At 51.3% G+C, this 22,765-nt stretch overlaps 1 protein-coding gene across 8 annotated transcripts in view; it reads right to left on the bottom strand.

Annotated features, from left to right (window-relative positions):
• Positions 1–9,069: 9,069 nt before the first annotated feature.
• Positions 9,070–22,765, bottom strand: part of WDR4 (WD repeat domain 4) — a 33,948-nt gene continuing 20,252 nt past the window's right edge. For 5 of the 8 annotated variants that reach the window (XM_007111191.4, XM_055086440.1, XM_055086441.1 and 2 more), the window contains 4 exons: positions 22,157–22,255; positions 20,655–20,719; positions 19,706–19,889; positions 18,115–19,031 (listed from right to left, as the gene is read on the bottom strand). In XM_007111191.4, the coding sequence (XP_007111253.1) occupies positions 18,480–19,031; positions 19,706–19,889; positions 20,655–20,719; positions 22,157–22,255 (900 nt within the window). In that variant the 3' untranslated portion in view covers positions 18,115–18,479. Of the gene's footprint in view, positions 13,680–16,559; positions 17,530–18,114; positions 19,032–19,705; positions 19,890–20,654; positions 20,720–22,156; positions 22,256–22,765 lie in introns of those variants that run through there. The other 3 variants (XM_007111193.4, XM_007111197.4, XM_055086439.1) reach the window with 3 other exon arrangements.

Genomic DNA, 22,765 nt, shown 5'->3' with positions numbered 1-22,765 from the left:
GTTCCCAAACCACTTTTATTTGCTGAACCCGTCAAGCTACGCCTGAGGCACGGGGTTCCACTTGCCCTGGTCCAAGCGTGGTCCCAGGGAGGTACTGGGGTCAGGGGGCCCAAGGAAAGTCTCCAGGGATGGAAGCCCTCAGCTTGGTTTTAATGATGGTGTGTGGTGTGCACGTCTGTCAGTGCCCACCCAACGGCATCACGGAGCTCTCCGTCTTTCCGTGTGTAAATTAAGCCCTGCCCCAAAATGCAACCAACCCCACAGAGGCAGGACAGGCAGCCACTGGTCCCACCAGGCTCCCCTTCCCGTGGACTCCCTCCTGCCGCCCTCCCCTCTCTCCTCCTTATCAACTGCCCCGCCTCTACCAGTCCATTCCCATAAACACACACCGGGCCAGGTACCTCCCATGTTTAATAAGTGTCCCACTGACGTCCTCTTCCTGTTCCAGGATCCAAGCCAGGCTCCCACACTCCCCTGGGTTGCCGGGTCCCCACTCACCTCCACACTGAGGCTGTCCCCAGTCCACCCGTCCGCAGTGGCCGTGACGCCTTGGAAGGGTGAGCCCTGGAGACTGGCCCTCCAAGGGGGCTTGTCTGACATTGTTTCCTGGGTTACTCATGTGGGCAGGAGCTCCACAGCCATGATGTCAGGTCCTGCTCCGTGCATCAGGCGGGTCAGGGGGTATGTGGTGTCCACAAGCCTGATGACAGGGGAGGCTGACCTTGATCACCGGGCTAGGGGGTGTCTGCTGGGGGTTTCCATTGTAAAGGGATAGTTTCCCTTTGTAATGAATAAATATCTTGGAGGAGGTACTTTAAAACTGTGCAACTCCTGTCGCTCCCCAAACTTTTGCCCTCTGAATCGAGCATCCATCGGTGGGTCTTGCTGGCAACGATTATCATGGTGGCATGTTCCTAGTGGTGATTTTGAATTTCAGTCCTTCCTTTTACATTTTAATTGGAACTCTGCTGGGAAGAACTGTCTCTCCTCCACCATTTATTTATTTATTCAATACTTTATATGAGCTTGTGGATACCTATTTTATGCTAGGGTTATAATACAACTCAATCACCATTTATTTAGTTGCCCAGATTATCCCAGATTTGGCCCTTGGACGCTCCTGCGGGTTGGTTCCTGTGTACTTTCAACAAATGCCCCTCTTTTTCAAGCAATTCCTTATTTTCTTGTTCCACAAGTTGTTTCAGGCTCAGCTTGTATTTCCCTACCACAGTCCTGGAATCAACCAGTTCTCCAAGGATCCTTGGTTCCTTACATTGGAGAATGGGGCTTAAACACCAAGATTTGGGCACCAGGTGAGCTCACTGTGACTGAGGTGTCACTGTCTTTGAGCAACGAGAGCTAGAAAATATGTATATATGCTAACCCAAGCATATGCATACTCTGTATTAATTTCTGCGTCTACATGTCTACATACCCGTATATCAAAAACCATAGATTCACACTAATTTCTCAGATACAATCCAATACCACCAGGTTCCTTGCAGCTCTCCCCTTTCCTTATTTGTAACGTCTTTCTCCAACAGTAAGAATCCTGGCCTCCTTCTCCACCATGTATTTAATTATTTTTTCAGTCCTAATGTGCACACAGAGTAATTTTTTTTACAAGATATTAAATATAATTCCCTGTGCTATACAATATATCCTTGTTGTTTATGTATTTTATGTATAGTAGTTTGTATTTGTTAATCCCATACTCCTAATTTGTCCCTCTCCCCTCCCTCTCCCCTTTGGTAACCATAAGTTTGTTTTCTATGTGATTCTGTTTCTGTTTTGTAGATACATTTATTTTTATTATTTTTTAGATTCCACATACAAATGATATCATATAGTATTTGTCTTTCTCTGTCTGACTTACTTCACTAAGCATAATACTCTAGGTCCACCCATGTTGCTGCAAATGGCATTATTTCATTCTTTTTTATGGCTGAGTAATATTCCATTGTATAAATATACCACAGCTTCTTTATCCATTCATCTGTCGATGGACATTTAGGTTGCTTCCATGTCTTGGCTATTGTAAATAATGATGCTATGAACATTGGGGTGCATGCATCTTTTTCAAAATAGTTTTCACTTTTTCCCAGGAGTGGGATTGCTGGCTTATATGACAGCTCTTTTTTTAGTTTCTTAAGGAAGCTCCATACTGTTTTCCATAATGGCTGCACCAATTTACATTCCAACCAACAGGGTTGGTTGGACAAGGGTCCTCTTTTCTCCACACCCTCTCCACCTTTTATTATTTGTAGAATTTTTGATGATGGCCATTCTGACTCGTGTGAGGTGATACCTCATTGTGGTTTTGATTGCATTTCCCTAATAATTAGCAATGTTGAGCATCTTTTCATGTTCCTGTTGGCCACCTGCATGTCTTCTTTGGGAAAAATGTCTATCTAGGTCCCATGCCCATTTTTTGATTGGGTTATTTGTTTTTTCAATTTTGAGTTGTATGAGGTGTTTGTATATTTTGGATATTAACCCCTTGTCAGTTGCACTGTTTGCAAATATTTTCTCCCATTCCATAAGTTGTCTTTTCATTTTGTTGATGGTTTCCTTTGTTGTGTAAAAGCTTGTAAGTCTGATTAGGTCCCATTTGTTTATTTTTACTTTTATTTCTTTTGCCTTGGGAGACTGATCTAAGAAAATATTGCTACAATTTTTGTTCAACAATATTTTGCCTATGTTCTCTTCTAGGAGTTTTATGGTGTCATGTTTTATATTTTAGGTCTTTAAACCATTTTGAGTTTATTGTTATATATGATGTGAAGAAATGTTCTAATTTCATTGATTTACATGTAGCTGTCCAGTTTTCCCAGCACCACTTGCTGAAGAGACTGTCTTTTCTCCATTGTATATTCTTGCCTCCTTTGTCATAGATTAGTTGACTGTATGTGTGGGGGGTTATTTCTGGGCCCTCTATTCTGTTCTACTGATCTGTGTCTGTTTTTGTGCGAGTACCAGGCTGTTTTTGATTACTGTAGCTATGCAGTACTGTCTGAAGCCTGGAAGGGTTGTATCTCCTTTGTTCTTTTTCCTCATGATTGCTTTGGCAATTCTGGGTCTTTTGTGGTTCCATATAAACTTTAGGATATGTTTTTCTAGTTCTGTGGAAAATGTCATGGGTATTCTGATAAGGATTGCATTAAATCTGTAGATGGCTTTGGGTAGTATGGCCATTTTAACCATTTTAATTCTCCTATTCCAAGACCATGGGATATCTTTCCATTTCTTTGAATCATCTTCAATTTCCCTTATCAATGTGTTGTTTGTTGTTGTTGTTTTTGTTTGTTTTTGCCACGTGGCATGTGGGTTCTTAGTTCCCTGACCAGGGGTCAAACCCACGCCCTGTGCATTGGAAGCATGGAGTCTTAACCACTGGACCGCCAGGGAGTCCCTCCTTTATCAATGTTTTAGAGTTTTCATCATATAGGTCTTTCACCTCATTGGTTAAGTTTATTCCTAGGTATTTTTTTATGCAATTTTAAACAGGATTGCTTTTTTACTTTCTCTTTCTGATATTTCATTAATAGTGTTAAGAAGCACAATAGATTTCTGTGTATTAATCTTGTATTCTACTACCTTGCTGAATTCATTTATTAGTTATAATAGTTTTGTGTGGAGACTTTAGGGTTTTTAATATAGAGTGTCATGTCATCTACAAATAGTGACAGCTTTACCTCTTCCCTTCCAATTTGGATACTTCTTTAAAAATTTATTTATTTATTTATGTATTTATCTTCGGCTGTGTTGGGTCTTTGTTGAGCATGCGGGCTTTCTCTAGTTGCGGCGAGCGGGGGCTACTCTTTGTTGCAGCGCGCGGGCTTCTCATTGAGGCGGTTTCTCTTGCTGTGAAGCATGGGCTCTAGGCCCATGGGCTTCAGTAGTTGTGGCACGCAGGCTCAGTGGTTGTGGCTTGTGGGCTCTAGAGCACAGGCTCAGTAGTTGTGGCACACAGGATTAGTTACTCTGTGACATGTGGGATCCTCTGGGACCAGGGCTCAAACCTGTGTCCCCTGCATTGGCAGGCGGATTCTTAACCACTGTACCACCAGGGAAGTCCCTTGGATACCTTTTATTTCTTTTTCTTGTCTGATTGCTATCTCTAAGACTTCCGATACTACGTTGAATAGAAGTGGTGAGAGTGGGCATCCTTGTCTTGTTCCTGAATTTAGCAGGAATGTTTTCATCGAATATTATGTTGCCTGTGGGTGTATCATAAATGGCCTTTATCATGTTGAGATATGTTCCCTCTATACCCACCTTGGTGAGTTTTTATCATGAATGGATGTTGAATTTTGTCAAATGCTTTCTCTGCATCTATTGAGATGATCATGTGGTTTTTGTCTTTTCTTTTGTTAATGTGATGTATCACATTGATTTTGCTTATATTGAACCATCCTTGTGACCTGAATGAATCCAACTTGATCATGGTGTACGATCCTTTTTATGTGTTGTTGGATTCAGTTTGCTAATATTTTGTTGAGGATTTTTGCTTCTATATTCATCAAAGATATTGGTCTGTAATTTTCTTTTTTTTGTAGTGTCTTTGTCTGGTTTTGGTATCAGGGTTAACTGTGGCCACAAAGAATTGATTTGGGAGTGGTTCCCTCCTCTTCAATTTTTTGGAATAGTTTTAGAAGGACAGGTATAAATTCTTCTTTGTATGTTTGGTAGAATTACTCAGTGAAACCATCAGGTCCTGGATTTTGTTTGCAGGGAGTTTTGGAGGGTTTTTTGTTTTGTTTTGTTTTGTTTTTAACAGATTCTATTTCACTTCTAGTGATCAATCTGTTCAAATTAGCTGTTTCTTCTTGACTCGGCTTTGGTGGGCTGTATGTTTCTAGAAACTTGTCCATTTCTTCTGCGTTGTCCAATTTGTTGTTTATAGTGTTCTCTTATGATTTTTTGTATTTCTGTGGTATTGATTGTTATTTCTCCTCTTTCATTTCTTATTTTATTTGGGTCCTCTCTCTTTTCTTCTTGGTGAATCTTGGTAGAGGTTTGTCAATTTTATCTTTAAAAAAAAGCTGCTCTTAGTTTCATTGATCTTTTATATTATTTTCATTTCTATTTATTTCCTCTCTGACATTTACTATTTTCTTCCTTCTGCTGACTCTGGGTTTTGTTTGTTCTTCTTTTTCTAATTCTTTTAGGTGGTAGGTTAGGTTGTTTATTTGACATTTTTCTTGTTTCTGGGGGAATACCTGTATCGCTATGAACTTCCCTCTTAGAACTGCTTTTGCAGCATCCCATAGGATTTGTAAATTTGTTTTCATTCTCCTTTGTCTCTAGGTATTTTCTGACACAGAGTAGTTTCAGTATTACTAACCCATAGCCCTGTGTGAAACAAATTTACTATCTAAAGGACAGTATTTTGTCCAATTCTTTTTGTCTTTAGACTTAACAGTATCCTGCCAAAATACTGTTCTCCAAAGTGACTTAAGTTGGTTCTTTCCTTCCTGGCCTCCTTCACAGGGGTTCATTACTCACTGTAAGAGAGTTAGGTTCATTTGTTACTGTTTGTATTCATTTCTCCCCATATAGTGCTTGGTTTTCTTCATTTATTTGGGGGTGCACTACTATGGTTCTACGAAAGGGAGCTTTAAAAAAAAAAAGTATCCACTTCCCTGGCAGTCCAGTGGTTAGGACTCTGTGCTTCCACTGCAGGGGGCATGGGTTCAATCCCTGGTTGGGGAACTAAGATCCCACATGCCCCACGGTGCGGCCAAAACAAAACTAGACCAAGTATCCTTAGACGAAATTTGCTCTCACTTCCCCCACCCCCGCCACCCCCGCAGGTAACCAACCACCCTCTTTAGTTGTTGGTTTATCCTGTATTTCTTCTGCACAAATAAGCAGGTGCCTGTGTCTTTTCTTCTATCCCCATCTTTCTCACATGAAGGGATCATGCTACAGACACACTTGTGCATGGTGTCCTTACACGTAACAGTATGTCCTGGTAATCACTGTGTCTGTTCATATAGATCTTCTTCATTCATCACTGTGGCTGCACAGGCTCCACTGTGTGGGTGTACCCTGTTTATTTACCCCTCCCTATGTGGGCATTGGCACTGGTTCCTACATTTCACAGTGACAAATCATGCTCAGTAAATAACCTTATGGGTGTGTATTTTCATATCGTTGGACATGTATCCTCAGGGTAGATCCCAAGAAGTGGGAGGAGAAGAACATAAGTGCATGTGTGGTTTTGCTAGTTATTGCCAAATTTCCCTCCAAAAGAGTTGTGCCGGTTTGCGTTCCTTCTAGCAATGTACAAGAGGGCTTTTCCCCAGAGCCTCACCAACTGTGTCATTTTATTTAAGTTTTTGGCAATCTGGTAAGTGAGAAACAGTATCTCATTGTCGTTTTAATTTGCATTTCTCTAGTTATGAGTCTGAACTTCTGTTTTTTCATGTTTGAGAGTCATTTTTATACCATTTTTGTATATCATTTGGGCATGTCTCTTTCCCATTTCTCCCCGGTTTTTAATATTTTGTCACTCAATTGTTTAAAGAGCTCTTTATATGTTAGAGATATTACAAAGAGACAACTCTTTGGTCTGTGTTGCATATATTTCCTCTCAGTTTATCAGTTCAGTTTTTATTTGGTTTATGGTGTTTTCTGTGATACAATTTTTTTTTTTTTTGTATGCAGTCAAATGTATCAGTACTTTTCTCATATTGTCTCTGGATTTTGGGTCATAGTTAGACCTTCCCTACACCAAAGTTAAGAAAAATCCACCTATATTTTCTTCCATTAACCTGTGTAGTTTCATTTTGTACTTCCTAATCTATTTGGATTTCATTCTTGTGTATGGAGTGAGATAAGGATCTAATTTTACCTTTTCCCAAAAGGCAATCCAATTGTCCCAGGACATTTTTTTAAAAATTCACCTTTACCCAATGATATGAGACACTACCTTGTCACTCACTCAGCTTCCACATATACTTGTGGCTACTTCTGTATTTCCTTTCTTATTCTGAGCTCTATTTATTCATGTCCCTGCACCCAACGGTCTTGACTATAGAGGTTTGATGGTGTTAATGCTGGTTGGCTTGGTCCCCCTCATCATTTTTTCATGTTTTTCTGGCTATTTTTGTTTGTTTTTCCATATGAACTTCAGGATCAACTTGCCTAACTCCATAAAACAGCTAATGTTTTTAGTGGGACTGCTCTGAATTTGTAAAGTTAGGGAGACCTGGCATCTTTGTAAAGCTGAGTCATCCCATGCAAAAGGAGACATGTCTTTCCATTTCTTCAAGTCTACTTTTGTGTCTTTCAAGACTGCTTTAAAACGTTAACTGTAGAGGTTTCCACGTTTCTGGTTAAATTTACTCCTGAGCAAACTTTGCTGCAATTGTAAATGGAATTTTTCCGTATTGTCTCTTATTGTTCATATCTAGGCAGGCTGTTGACTTTTTAATATTAACTTTGTATCCAGCTACTTCACTGAATTTTTTTTTTTAATCATCGATCCCCTAAGGGTTTTCCAGATATACCATCATGTCATCTGCAAATAGAGATGGTTTTACTTCTTCTTTACCAATTGTTATGCCTCTAATTGACTCCTCTTGTCTGATACATGCAGGATAGTAGAAAAGGTAGCGGGCATTCGTGCCTTTTTCCTGATCTTAATGGAAATGCCTCTAAGTGCCTCTTCATAAAGTAAGGTACTGGCTTTAGGACTAAGGTGTATCGTGTCAGATGACTGTACTTAATGCCACTGAACTGTACACTTAAAAATGGCTAAAACGGCATACCGTTTGTATATTTTACCACGATTTTATTTCCCCTCAATTCCCATTCTTCTCTCATGGTACTGAATTTTGTACAAGACGTATCCATGGAGAGAACTATGCATTTTTTTCTTAGATGTGTTAATGTGATAAGTGACACTAATACTGAACAAACTTTACATTCTTAAAATAAATCCCATTCAGTCATGATGTATTATTTTTGTAATGCTATTGTATTATTTTTATGTTACATTCCAGCTGCTAATACTTAGTAATTTTGCACTGACAATTCATGAGTGATATTGGTATACAGGTTTTTCCCTTTATACTGTCTTTATCTGGTTTAAGTATCTGATATCATACCAGCTTCGCAAGAGGAATTAGGAATTGCTTTCCTTCCTTTTCTCCACTCTGGAACAGTTTATGGTGCTCTGGGACTATCTGGTCCTTGAAATTTGGTAGAATTCCCCTGTGAATGTCTGGGCCTGTGGTTCTTCTGGGGTAGTTCCTTAAGAACTTTCTTATGTATACTTATTTCTAACATGCCGTTGTCCTCATTCAACCACATACAGTGAAGAGCTTTCCAACACGCACCTACCAGAGAAAAGTCTGCTCTCACCTGTGCTGGTGGCTTCGGGGGTCTTTTGAATGCTGAACTTAACATGTTAAGGTTCAAAGCAAGCTTCCCAGCAAGGCTCAACTGCAGAGGGGCCCAGGCCACACGGTGCTGTACAGTCAGACTTGACCTGGCAGGATTCACGGGTGCAGGGCCAGCAAGTGGGGGGCCTGCTCTGTCTGCTCTTCGGGTCAGATTAAGAAAGCTGGAGAGTTGAGGTAGATCATCACGTGATCCTAATTCAAGGGCGCTGTCTGCCCGCCTGCCGTGCAGAACAAGCCACTTCACTGGAGTATTCACTGTCATCGGAATATTTCACAAAAGGAGCAGATGTTCCGAGCAGGGTCACCGTGACAGATGTCTCACAGCCTTTTGATTTCTCTGGGTAACGGTCCGTCTGAGCCAGTAACCTCAAAGAACACTGACGTAAGAGATGCTTGGCCCGGAACCGCAGGCTTCCAGGAACCTGCCCCTCCTCTGTGGCCGCCCCTGCCCACCTGGCTACCGCCCGTGCCCTCTCAGCCGCGCTGGCCGCTCACAGGCTCTTCCCCCCCCCCAGACGCCTCCCTTCCCCGTCAGGCCAGCAAAAATCAAAACGAAACACCCAGAGGAGCCATGAACACAGCTTTATTATTTTCTTTCATTTCTTTGTCATGGAATTGGAACCAGCAAAACATAACATCAAATGTCAGGCTGGTGATTTTCTGCTTCAAACATTGGCAGATCCCACTGTGAATCTTAGAACCACTTTGCCTCCATTTCACAGGTAAAAAGCCAGGCCTGGGGGGAGAAATAAATGGCTTTTGACGCGGAAACCACAGTTTTCCCACGTGCTCCTCCCCACGTCAGGCGGGAGTGTCCCGTCTTTCATCCCACGCTTCTGCCCCCCACTTCCTAGACCAGCCGTTTCAAAGGTAGGCAGGGTGGAGAAAACCTTCCCCAATACAGTGTGATACCCAAAGAGCGTAAAAAGATGGCTGAATCTGACTACCAGGAAAGGCCATATTAAAAAGAAAATATCTAAAACGAAGCCAGAAGTCAACCTTGGAAAGATGTGCAGTGCACACAACAGAGGAAAGGCTAGAAAGATGTTCTTCAGAGCAGCCCCCCCCACCCCCTCCCCAGGAAACACTGCCAAGCAGCTGGGCCAAGGACAGTCAGAGGCCGGTCAGAGACGAGAGGCCGGGCCTCACCCGTCACACGACAAATGTGACTCAGCCCCAGAGCACAGGGAACACGGCGGGCCCAGACACACACACCCCGCCCCCCAGGGCCAACTGGAAACCTGGCGACACAGGCCTGAGGACTTTTCGCCTCAAGTAATCCTTCGGCCGCAGCACAGGGGGCGCGGGTGGAAGGGAATTCGGAGGCAGGGCAGCTGAGCTGGGGACAGGGCGCCTGAGAAGAGGGAGCTGCCCGGGTCCCCTTGGGCCTCTGCTTCAACACCACCCTGCTCACGTGTGGTGAAACCCCGCGAGGCCCACACGGCTACTTCTGAGGACAGGACAATCCCCAGGCCAGGCGTCATCCGAGGCCCCTCCGGCCAGCCTAGCATGGGGAGGCTTCATGAACACACGGGGTGCTCCCCAGGGATGCCAGGTGGGCCGGCCTCAGGAAGCAGAGCACACGATCCCTCTAAAGGCTGCTCCAGACCTGCCCCGGTGAGCTCCAGAGCGGACCCCGAAAGGATCGACTTCATCCACAGGAGCTTAACAGCCTGCCAGGAAGAGTGAAACGTTCTTTAAAGGAAGACATTAAAGCTGAGCACTCAACCGTGAAAGTGTCACAATATCAGGCACCCGATAAAAAACCTCCCGGGCGCAGCAGCAGGAAAACAGGTGCCATAAACAGAAGGTAAACCAGTCAGCAGAAACAGACCAGAAATGACGGAGAAGATGGAGTCAACGTAAAAGAAAACAATCATTTTAAGTATGCACCGCATGCTCAAGGACATTTTTTTAATGAGTATGATGAGAGAAATGAAAGATACTTTTAAAAGAAAATCGAAAATTACAGAGATGAAAAATACAGTATCTGATTCAGAAAATACTCAGCCTTGCCTTGGATTGACAGCAGCTTACACACCACAGAAGAAAAGATCAGGGAACGTGAAGATGAGAAACAGAATCCATCCATGGAATTCCCTGGTGGCGCAGCGGTTAAGAATCCGCCTGCCGATGCAGGGGACACGGGTTTGAGCCCTGGTCCGGGAAGATCCCACATGCCGCGGAGCAACTAAGCCCGTGAGCCACAACTACTGAGCCTGCGCTCTAGAGCCTGTGTGCCACAACTACTGAGCCCGCGAGCCACAACTACTGAAGCCCGCGTGCGCCTAGAGCCCGTGCTCCGCAAGAGAAGCCACCCCCAATGAGAAGCCCATGCACTGCAACGAAGAGTAGCCCCTGCTCACCGCAACTAGAGAAAGCCCGTGTGTAGCAGCAAAGACCCAACGCAGCCAAAAATAAATTTAAAAAGAAGAATCTATCCACAATGAAGCACAAACAGAAAACGGCCCGAAGAGGAATTGCCGAGACTGGTTGACCTTGGTGCCTGCATCAAACAGTCTGAAATACAAGTACTGAAGTTTGCAGGAGGCAAAGAGAGAAGGGGGAAGGAAAAAAATATTTGAAGAAATAATACTTGGAAACTCCCAAATTTGATAAAAACGATAAATCCACAGATTTAAGAAACTCAGCAAACGCTAAACAGGATAAACATACACATACCCCCCAAAGCACATCATGATCAAATTACAGAAAACCAGTGATGAAGAGGAAAACTTTTAAAAAAGCCAGGAAGAGAAGACACATTATGTACAGTGGGGAAAAGAAGGTGTATCAGTCAAGAGATAGAAATCACACAGATAATTTAAGGAGGAAAACTCTAATATAAAGAATTGTTAAATAGGAACAGAGGGTTGCTGAGTGAAGTGTAAAGAGCTTTAAGGAACAAAGGAATCTGAGGTCTGGGAGTAGCCAGCAGCTCCAGGACTGACGCAGAGGGTCCGAGAAGGAACAAGCCAGGAGAAGCGTGACATCTGTGGGCCTCGGAGAGATGGCAGCATCCCACTGGGGGTTTGGGGTGGGGACTGGACCTTGTTTGAGGGGGTGCGGCTGTGATGTGCCGGCTGGTGGCACTGGCGAGCAGAAAGCCTCCTGCCAGGGTTCCGGCAGCTCACTGGGGCACCGGGAGACAGACTCCCTGGGAGCTGGCCGTGGTGCCAGGGCACGTGCCAGGACCCCTCCTGCTGGGGTGCGGTGGACGCTCACTGGGGAGCCCACTGGGGTGTCACAGAGCACCCCGTGCTGCTGGCCGGCATATCACAGCCCACGAAGAAAGGACCCTGGGCCCTGGAGCAGCAGCCCCGTCCTCCTGCAGTGCCCCCCAAGCCCAGCCCAGCGCCCTCCACTGACCATGCCTGCCACCGTGCCAACCTGCAAAAGAAAAGGCAGAGGGTCCAGCTGCCGGGGCACGAAGCTGGGCACGGACTTTGTGCACAGACACTGAGGCCACCAGCACAGAGGAAAACAGACCCTGGGGAGACCAGGGCGGCCCCGAGACAGAGCAGGAACATCTCCAAAGAAATGAAAATTAAAGAACTACCTCCAGTGAAAATATCCTTCCACAATGAAGGCCACAACAGCAATTCAACGGAGGACAGACAGCCTTTCCAACAAGTGGTGCCAGGGCAGGCAGACGTCCACAGTCAAAGAACAGAACCTCACATCTTACATACAAATTAACTCACGATGGATCATGGACTTAAATGTAAAACATGAAACTATGAAGCATCTAGAAATATCATAGGACAAAATCCTGAGGGGCCAGGGCTAGGAAAAGGATTCTTGACACCAAAAGCACCATCCGTCAAAGGAAAAAACTGATCAACTGGAGCCCATCGATATTACATGTGTTTGCTTTGCAAAAGACCCCGTGTTCAAAGGATGAAAAAAGGAATTGCGCCCTGGGAGAAGACGTTTGCAGACCATATCTGGCAAAGAACTTGAACAAAGAACTCTCAAAACTCAAGATAAAACCGTGACGACACCAAATGCTGGTGAGGATGCAGAGAAACTGGGTCAACGTGCATCACCCACAGGAATGTAAAACGACACCCCCACTCTGGAAAACGGTACGGAGCTTTCTTACAGAACCGCACGTGTGCTCCACACAACCCGAATTACTGAGAGCGAGAGCCCCCAGGCGTTTTCCCCACCAAAGCCAAGGTTGTGGCTGGACCAGCCTGTCTGGTTCTTACGGTTGCAGGACACGCTTCAGCAAAAGCCACCGGGGAACTTTGCGAAATGAGGTTTATTACTCAGTCCCAGAGGGCACAGCATGCCCGAGGGCCACACAGCGAGGCCGAGGAGAGAGTGACCGTGCAAATGCACGAGCCTGGGGCGCCGCCTCCACTGGGGTCGACGCTGGGGCGCCTAGGGTTTCGAGGGCTCACTGTTTATTGGCTACTTTGAGGCTTAAGAGTGGGAATTAGGTTGTGGGAAGGGCAAAGCAAGGTCATTCACGCAGTCAGTTTACCTAGGCTACCAGGGCTTTCTGAAAGAGGAAACCTTATGCACAGTACACACCATATTTCTGACAATTAAGATTAAAAACAGAATGTAAAATAGCTCATGAATAACATATAGATTATATGTTGGAACACTATTTTTGCTGTATTTGGTTAAACAGACTATTCTCAAAATGTTATCTGCTTTTTCAAACTTTTCAAAGTGACTACTGCACACTTTAAATTACATACGTGGCTCATCGGAATTCCCACTGAAATCCAAAATTTGGAGGATAAGAAGACATTGTTTACAAAAAACAACAAAAAAAAATACTTTAAATATAAATACATACATAGATTAGAAGGGATGACAAAAGGAATTCCACGCTAACACTAACTTTTTACTTGGAGTGGTTGCATCCACAGGATAACCTACACTTCGGAACAAAGAAGAGGACTAGGGACAGAGGGGTATTTCAGAATGATAAGGCATCACTCGCCAAGATGACACGCTACTCCTACGTGTGTACGCACCTAACGTCAGAATCAAAAACCACTAGGATAATGGAAAATCAGTTCCACGATTAGACACTTCAGTACTGCTTTCCGTACGTGAGAGAGGTACACAGAAATTAGGAGGATGGCTGTGTTCCTGAAGTCGGTAACAGCCAACAGCATCACCGACTTGACCTGATGGACATTCACAGAACACTCCTCCAGCCAGCAACGACGGGACACGTTCTCTTCAAGGGCGCGTGAAACCACCACCATATTGCGGAGCATAAAACAAGGCTCCATAAATCTAAAAACAAAGGAATCAAAGTATATTGAGACCACAGTGGAATTAAAACCAGAAATCAATTTTTCAAACTTGAAGAAAAAACATCCAACGTCTGGGAATTTAACCACACCTCCAAACAGCCCACGCAGCAAAGAAATCACCGTGGAAATCAGAACGAAAAACCACGCACAGAACTCAAGTAACAGCACTGCAGGAAGAAAAAGCCACAGCATCCTCTCTACGTTTATGCTAGAAAGCTCTCCCGAGACAGTCAGTCGCTAGCTGTTGGCAGGAGGCCTCAGTTCGCTGCCACGGTGACCTATCTGCAGGCCTGAACGTCCCCGTGACCGTGTGCCGGCATCCCCCCCGAGCGGTGATCCACGCTTTGTTAAGGCGACTTTGCTGAGAACAGGGTCAAGGTTAGGTCTCGACACGAAGCGGGCCGCTTCACCGGCCCGCACACAGCGGCCCGTAACTCCAAGTTTGCCCCTTTGCAAAATTAAACCTCAGAGGCTGAGCAAGAGAACGTACCGGGTCTTACGTTTTCCGTTCACGGCAGGGGTTAAAACGAACAAGGCTGGGCAGCACCGGGCCGGCCAGGGCGCTCCCGACAGGAGTGCTTCTGCGTGCTCCAGGACAGCGAGCGGAACGCTCCCCGCGGCCAGAACGCGGGAGAACCACTCAAACGCCCGAGTGACGGTGGGATGAGTGCGCTGTGCTGTCTTCACACGGGGGGGCGGTGAGGGTGAACCCCGCGGCCGCACACAACAGCGTGAGAGACGGCAAGCCGGCGTGGTAGGTCGGCCTGGCCTGCGGGTAGGGCTGGGGGGTGGGCGCAAACGGCCAGGGAGGAACCTGGGGCCCGCTCTGCTCTTGCTGAGTGTCCTGGCTCTGGTTGGGACTGTTACACACGTGTCTGCAGTTGCTGATGTTTGTGCGTCCCACGCACACTTGCCAGCCGTACGCTAGGATGAAAATGAAGGAACGAAACCACTCAGAATTCAGAACTGTGGTAACCAGGTTTTTAAAAAATCAGTAAATGAGCTGGAACAGAGCCCAGGGAATCTCCCCAAACGCAAGACATACAGACACTGAGAAAGAATGGAAAATAAAGGGGTAAGAAAGCCAACTCCTCAGTCCCCGTAGCTCAAGAGACAAACCAAAAGAAACTGCTTTTCCAGTCAGATGACGATGGACCGGTCTTCTCAAGGCAAAGCCACGGAGGGAAGCAGGGATGCTGCTGCTGTGGGTGAAGAGGCAAGAGACGAAAACCCAGGAAATCCAACAGGTGGCTCCTCACGGGTCTGGGTTCCGCCAACCGTAGAAGAAACTTCGGGACGACTGGGGGCACGTGAGCATAAACGGTTCCCAAGCCAGGGTTCCAGCGAGGATTTGGCCCACGCTCACCTGAGATTTGATAAGGTCCTTTGACGGAGAGACGAATTCCAGAGACGCGGACGGGGTTTCGGGACCAAGCAGCAGCCACGTCTGCCCCTGGGGCTGGGTGGAGCCAGGGCCCCCAGGAGGCTACGCTCCCAGAGGGATGCAGCCCACGGGAATGGGCACTGCAGCAGAAGAGAAGGCCGCTGCCTCCCTCCCCCTCCCCCTCCCCCTCCCCGACACCTGCTGCCGGGCTCCCAGCGGCTGAAGCCCCAGGAACAGAGGCGTGGATGGCCCCAGTGGGGAGGGGGAGGGTGGGGGAGGGAGCAGAGACCAGATCACAGTCACAGTCAGCCCGGCGGTATAGTCTGGTCTCTGACACGTGCGTGTGTAGCTTCGATAAGAATGCAAGTAACTTTAAAGCAGTCCCCGGAAAGGCGGGAGATTTTCGTGGCCCCTCTCACCTGTGCTCTGCTCTCCCGGATAGGCTGCCTGGCACTACCGCTCTCGTAAGTCTGAGGCTCCCAATCGGGTGCAAGAGGCAGCCTCACACACCCCGCAGCGCCGCCCCTGCTGCCCGGGGCTGGGCCACCAGGGTTCCAGGGGCCTGCTCCCCCACCTGCCCTCAGCGACCACATGGAACGCGGTGAAATTAACCAGTTCATTCAAAACACCGCACAGACTTGAGAGACGTCGCAGCAGGGACTGACAGGGCTCTCTGTAGAGCCAGAAAACCAAGGCTGCAGACTGTGCAGGCCATTTGGTCTCCGAGGCAACCATCCCACTCTGCCGCCGCAGCCCCAGAGCCGACGCCAACCACCCCAACCGAGCAGGCGTGGGCGTGTCCCAGTAAAATTTTATTTATGGACACTCGCATATCTCGGAATATTTTGCTTCCGACTTTTTTCAACCCTTTAAAAACGTAAAAACTACGCTTAGCTCACAGACCACAGAGAACTGGTCAACGGACAGCACGCGGCCTGCGAGCCCGTTTGCCGACCCCTACCCTGGACCAAGACGCCAACAAGGACAAACCTAAATTGCTCCTAAAACCAAGAATTCAGAGCAGACTACTGACGAAAGCCCTCCCTGCGCCCAATGCGGTGCTCACGAGGTCAGGCTCCCCCTCCAGGACCGTGGCCAGGGCACCCCACTCTGCCCTGGGGACCCCATCCCATCCCAGGCACACCCCCTCTGCTCTCTTTGCCCGAGACAGCCCCCAGTCTGGGGGGGTCCTGATGTCCCTTGTGGGAAGTTACCCTGGGCGGTTCACAAACAGCATTGTTTTCAGATCCATGTTGAAGGAAAAATAAGGCACTCAGGAAAAGTTTGAAGCCTTCCAGCTTTTGATACACAAGATGACTGTGTCCAAGTACCCTGTGAAACCCCACACCAAAGAAATGTTTTTCTTCAAATCAAAAAGCAAATGTTTCAGCCGGAAACAGCACACTCATCAGAAATGGTTCTGCTCAATATATTTTGAGATTAGCTCCACGTGTTGCTGCTAAAATTTCTAGAAGCTGCAAAAAAACTCATCTTTATTGATCAGTAATTAGAATTCGGCCGACCCTCCTGCTCTGCAGCACGTGCACGAAGTTCAAACCGAAATCAAACATACACAACGCCACCCGTCACTTCCCTGCGGCGTAGCGTGCAGCCGGCCTTCTCTGTCCTCACGCGTCGCGGACAGGCTCCCGCCTCCACCAGGGCCGGCGGTGAGCTCTGCGCACCCCGAGGGGCCTGAGCACCGGAGCCAGCTCTGTCCAGGGAACCGAGGACTAACTCCCCTCGGGTTTACGGCCCCTCAGTGCGCAGCCGCCTGCCGGACAGGGTAGGGTAGGGGACCATCCAGAAGGGCGAGAGGACTGGAGAAAAGCGCAGGTGTGCGCCGCGCTCCTGGAAAGACGTCGTCTGCTTCCAGGCCCCCCTAGAGGAAGCCGCGTGGATGAACAGGAAAGGACAGCAACACAACTGCAGGGTGACGTGCCCTCCAGTGCGAAGGGAAGGGGCTTGGAGGCACTTACTGCTCAGGCATAGTGGCCAACGCGCTGCATGGCCTCCCTCCAGCCAGAGGGCTCTGCTCAGCAACAGAATGTTCTAGAGCCCAGGGTCCCGTCCAGCTACGCGGCACGGCCCCAGGTGTCACTGAGTCGGGATGGACCTCGCCGCCCCCCAGCCCAAGTCGGCAATGAGGTCCCCTTTGCCTTCGCCAGGGCGCTGCAGGCAGGAGGGGCGAGCACAGCGTCCCGCCGCCCCGAGGCTGCGAGCGCCCCCGAGGAGCCTCCCGAGCTGAGCTAGGACGAGCAGCTCTGTGGTGCGCGCCCCGCCTTCATCTTCTTGGTCTGCCCGTTGGACCCGCGCGACGGCCCCCTGCGTCGCTTCTTCTCCAGCTGCTGCTGCAGCCGTTCCTCCTTCTTCTTCAGGTAAGTGCTCATGTTGTCGCAGGTGGCCTTGTAGAGGCTGCTGAAGCCACCGTCTGTGCCGGTAGAGCCTAGGCGGAACAAGAATGGGTGCCAGCGTGCCACAGGAGCGCAGCGGCTCTGCTTCTAGCGGGGGATGTGGCGGGCCGGAGGGACCCTCCCGTGACAGTGACCACCCGGCTCTCCGTGGACCTGTGGCGCCTCCTCAGGCATGGCCCCATCGCAGGTGGCCTTGTAGAGGCTGCTGAAGCCACCGTCTGTGCCGGTAGAGCCTGGGCGGAACAAGAATGGGTGCCAGCGTGCCACAGGAGCGCAGCGGCTCTGCTTCTAGCGGGGGATGTGGCGGGCCGGAGGGACCCTCCCGTGACAGTGACCACCCGGCTCTCCGTGGACCTGTGGCGCCTCCTCAGGCATGGCCCCAAGGATGCCCACCTCCCGGTGGCCACACCTGGCTGGACCGAGGACTCGCTTCTAACAGGCCATGCAAAGCCCGGGGGTTCCGGGAAAGCCCGGTGCAGAGGCTGTGGCCGCGTCCTGTCGGCACCGTGCCCCTGCTCCTCTGCGCCGGGGACTGGGGTGTCCTCCAGCCAACAGCCAGCGGGGACCTGAAATCTGCCAACCACCGAGTGGCCCGGACGCAGTGCTTCTAGCGGGGGATGTGGCGGGCCGGAGGGACCCTCCCGTGACAGTGACCACCCGGCTCTCCGTGGACCTGTGGCGCCTCCTCAGGCATGGCCCCAAGGATGCCCACCTCCCGGTGGCCACACCTGGCTGGACCGAGGACTCGCTTCTAACAGGCCATGCAAAGCCCGGGGGTTCCGGGAAAGCCCGGGGGTTCCGGGAAAGCCCGGTGCAGAGGCTGTGGCCGCGTCCTGTCGGCACCGTGCCCCTGCTCCTCTGCGCCGGGGACTGGGGTGTCCTCCAGCCAACAGCCAGCGGGGACCTGAAATCTGCCAACCACCGAGTGGCCCGGACGCAGACCCCGCAGGACCCACAGAAACAGTGGGACGTGCGGGCCGCTCTAGCGTCTATACACACTGAAGCTGCATTTGTGTCCCCAGAGCTCGGAGGACCCAGACCTCCATCCGGACGGTGGTTTGTCTTCCCAAGAAGTCTTCTGAGCAATCATTTCTTTATTCGAGTGAAGGCACCTGAGTTCCAGGGCTGAGTTAAAAGCACCCCCAGACACAGCCAGAAGCTGCGTCCCAAGAGCCTGCCTTCTGCCAGTGCAAACAGAGGGGCTCTCGGCACCTGAATCTCCTCTAAGGGAACCAAGGGCGCGGCCCACGTGACCCTGCACCCAACCAGGCCCCGGCTCACAGCAGCTCTGCTGTCCTGAGGCGGACGCGGATGTGGACGCGGACACACACGCCGCACCCGCCGCAGGCCCTGCACCCTCACCCACAGAACGGCTCCCTGCCGCGCTCCACGCTCTGGAACCTGCCTCCGCCCGCGCCCACGGCTGAACATGACCCTGCAAAGCAGGCCAGGGCGGGTCCTCACCTTCCAACATGGCCCAGTTCTCACGAAGGTGAGCACAGACCCTCTTCGACGCAGCACTTTCGGGAACAGGCTGAGAAGACGAACGGAAAACCTTTATCGGAAAGAGGCCGGTGGACAGTGGTGACCCCTGTACTCACAGGAGGCGGAAAGGCCGCTCTCCCTGGTTCATCAGGCACGGCAGCGACCGCGGCTCGCCACACAGGACTCCGTCCAAGGTGTCTGGAACCTGGCAGGCACCGGCTGGCAGCATCGCTCACTGCTGGTTTTCAGATAAAGACACCTGAGCGAGCTGTCGGGCAGCTCTGAGCGCTCGTCAAGGCCGTGCAAGTTGGCAAAGGGCTCTGCAGGTGTCACCTGCTTCTCCCCATGGCACCTTAGACACAGGACAGGCGGGAGGTGACATCCCAGCTTTACGCACAGGCTCACCCAGGCCACCTGCAAGGAGGGCCCCCCCCCCCCCCACTGTCCAGCGGGACCACTGCCCCAGCGCAAGGCTGTGCCGAGGCTGCCGATGTTAAGGATACACACCCAGAGCTCACCAACCGTGGGCTTTTCTCCTAAAAAGACGTGTCAGCAGAACAATCACAGGAAATACATACCAATGACAGCAATTCGCCCCCAAGACACCCGGCCAGGCCCCCAGCTCCCTGCACCCACGCCGCGAGCCCTGTGGCCGCCGTCCCCCGAGGACACAGCCGCTGGCGCGGGAGTGGCCGACGGAAACGGCGGAACCGCCCACCTCACCTGCCACTGGCCGCCCGCGGGCCTGCAGAGCACGAGGGGGGCCTCCCGGCAGTCCTGCAGGACCCACAGCCCCCGGGCCTCCTCGAAGGCGGCGTCCCACACTCTGTGCTGGAAAGTCAGCTGCTGCTGGTAGACCAGCTGCCGCCGGCGGGCATCCAGCTGGAAGAGGCAGACCGCGGGCAGCCTTCCCAGGGAGAGAGGGGACAATCACAACAGCGCCCGCGGGGGCGCTCAGCCCCGGGCCAGCCCCGCCGGCACCTCAGCTGCAACCTCGGGACGCCCGGAGCCCGGGGCCCCCAGCCAAGCCACTCCCGCCTCCCCGACCCCGGGAACCGTGAGCTAACGAATGCTCCAGTCCCGACGTCCGGGGGCAGCTCGCTACGCAGCAAAGACGAAGCCGTGCAGATGAGACGGCGGCCCTGCCCGCCGAGCAGCGGACGGGACCCCGGGCCGCGCCCAGCCCTCCCCGGCAGGCTTGCTACCCTCTAATCCTGCGTCCTCATTTCCAACACAAGCTCAGCCGCCCGCCCCAGGCCTGCTGTCAGGACAAGCGACAATGTGGGAGGCCCCCAAACACCCTCCCCGGCATGCAGACAAGGCTCAGGAGGGAACAGCTGAGTGGCCCGTGCTCCCCACACCCACCTCGTCAGCACCGCCGGCCCCCGACGGGTCTCTCGTGCCGAACTGGGACTGACTGAGGTGGATTCTACCACAGCCGACCCCTCGTTGGGATTCTATCTGCACAAAAGACCAGCCGGGGGCCACTGCTACCTTTACCCTAGCGGATTAAGATGCGGCGCATAGAAAGGAAGCCACCTGGCCCGCAGCAGCAGGGCTCGTAAAGTGAAGTTCACTGCAGGGAGATGCCAAGCCAACGTCACCGTCCAAGCCTCCCGACCCAGGAGACACAGCCCGCCGTTCCCTCCCGTACGGGTCCGCGTGGGCTTACCCGTCACACAAGAGCGCCACGCAGTCCTCCTGGCGCCAGTAAGTGATCCTGGACGCAGCAAACCTCTGAAAGGAAAAGCAGCAGCTTCAGAGATGTCAGCCTGTCAGGACCCGACGCCGGGCTGCTCTGTTTGAACTGTGAGCATCGCTGCAGGACAGACGGACGGTCCCCACGTGTGGTCCATGACAGGCAAAGAGAAGACACTGCAGGACTCTCTGGACACCAGTGAGGGCACAGTTCACAGGGAATTCCGACACACGGGGCAGACGGCAGAGGCCGCTCCGCGGCTCTGGCCCTCCCTCCGGAGCTGTGCCACGTCTCCGAGGCCAATGGAATTGCTCAAAAAGGAGGGAAGACAGAGCACACGGGGAGGAGAGAAAGGCGTGCTCGTGAGCATCCACACGTCCCGGCAGAGGAAGCAGCCCGGGGTGGGAGCCGGCAGAGGAGGAGTGGGCACGGCAGGCCTGCGCACAGCTCTCGGGGGCCACCCCGGCTCCTGCGGGGAGCTGCCTGCGCTGACCCCCTCTGTGCTTCTCCTCGCCGTCCAGGGGCGTCGGGGGTGAGGAGGGCGCGGACGGGAAGCAGGCGGAACGAGCAGGCCTCTCTTTGCCGCAGCTCTAACGGGGGCACCGTGGCTGCAGAAACCCAAGGCGGAGGCGCGCACGGGGGCGGCCAGAGCAGCTGGAGGCCGCTGACCCGGAGGGCCCTGCGGCCACTGGGCTGGGTGGCCGCGGCCCTGGGGTCCTGGGGCTCTGACCCACATCAGGCCTACCTGCCCACGTGCTACAGAGAGGTCTCAGGGTGGACGAGAGAACCGAGAAGCCAAGGACGAGGCAGGAGAGCCCTTCGGTTCAGGCCCAGGTCTCGTTAGACACGCGGCAAAGCCCCGCGCCACGGGCTGCCACCCTGGTCATCGTGACCCCAGCCCCCAGGCCACCTCTGCAGGCCCGGGAAACGTGTGAGGAGATCCCCCCTCCCCACCGGGCCCAGCTGGGCCTCTGGAGGCCGCCAGAACCGCCCACGTGTGACCAGCTGGACCCCAGCCAAACAGGGCACCCGCCCGGGAGCATCACGGCGAAGAACCCCGAGTGCCTGCAAGGCAGCTCACACCTTCTCCCCTGCAGGTGCCCGGACAGCTGAAGGCCCAGGTGACCCGACCTGGGGATGCACTGGCCAGTGCGCCATCAGGTTGACCCACGATGGACAGAGGGAGGGAATCCTGGGCACGCTCAGCTCCCCGCCAGGCATCACTATTTTTTCCATTTCCAAGCAGGATTAGAGGCCTTTCTGTAAATTAGTGGCTTGAATGTAAACATGCAAGATATAAAGTTTTTCCCATTTACATGACTAGGTGCCTTCAGAACTTGCAATACACGATTCCTCTCAAGCTGGAAGAAGTTTGCATTGACAGGAAAAAAACTTTTCCAACGTAAAACGAACTTTTTCCACAGGATCCATGACTGGAGAGACGCCCTATAAACCAGAGACAAGCATGAGGTTACCTTGTCGCTCCAGGGCTCCGCTGGCTCCTGCAGGCTGGGCAGGTGACAACAATGCAACTCGCGGCCGCTTCTGTACTGCCAGAGCCTCAGGGTGCGGTCCTGCACACACCAAGGACGGGTCAGCACCCAATGAGGCACCCAGGCTTCACCGGGTAGTGGGAATAACTCAGCGATGGCCACTGCGCCTCTCTCCCAACTAAAGGCTCTTTGCTTAGTAACAACTGTGCAAAGAGTCACACAAACCAGTAAGTAAACATGGGTGACCCCACACAGCCAAATGGGCAAGGACACAAGACACCCTGTCACGTGCCGGAGGTCAAAGACAACACCTGCTACGCTCGGGCTGGGAGTGAACACACACGCGTGCACGCACGTACACACACGGACCCGTCAATGAGCATGCATTCGCACAAGGAGAAACACATGGGGTTAATGAGCATGTGACAAATGTCCACACATCACTGTTTAAGAATGGGTGAGGGCTTCCCTGGTGGCGCAGTGGTTGAGAGTCCGCCTGCCGATGCAGGGGACACGGGTTCGTGCCCCGGTCCGGGAAGATCCCACGTGCCGCGGAGCGGCTGGGCCCGTGAGCCATGGCCGCTCATGAGC

Source organism: Physeter macrocephalus, chromosome 8 (assembly GCF_002837175.3).
Source record: "Physeter macrocephalus isolate SW-GA chromosome 8, ASM283717v5, whole genome shotgun sequence".
In the NCBI taxonomy this organism is placed as follows: domain Eukaryota; kingdom Metazoa; phylum Chordata; class Mammalia; order Artiodactyla; family Physeteridae; genus Physeter; species Physeter macrocephalus.
The sequence above is the reverse complement of the archived record's forward strand: the minus strand, read 5'-3'. Positions and strand labels throughout refer to the sequence as shown.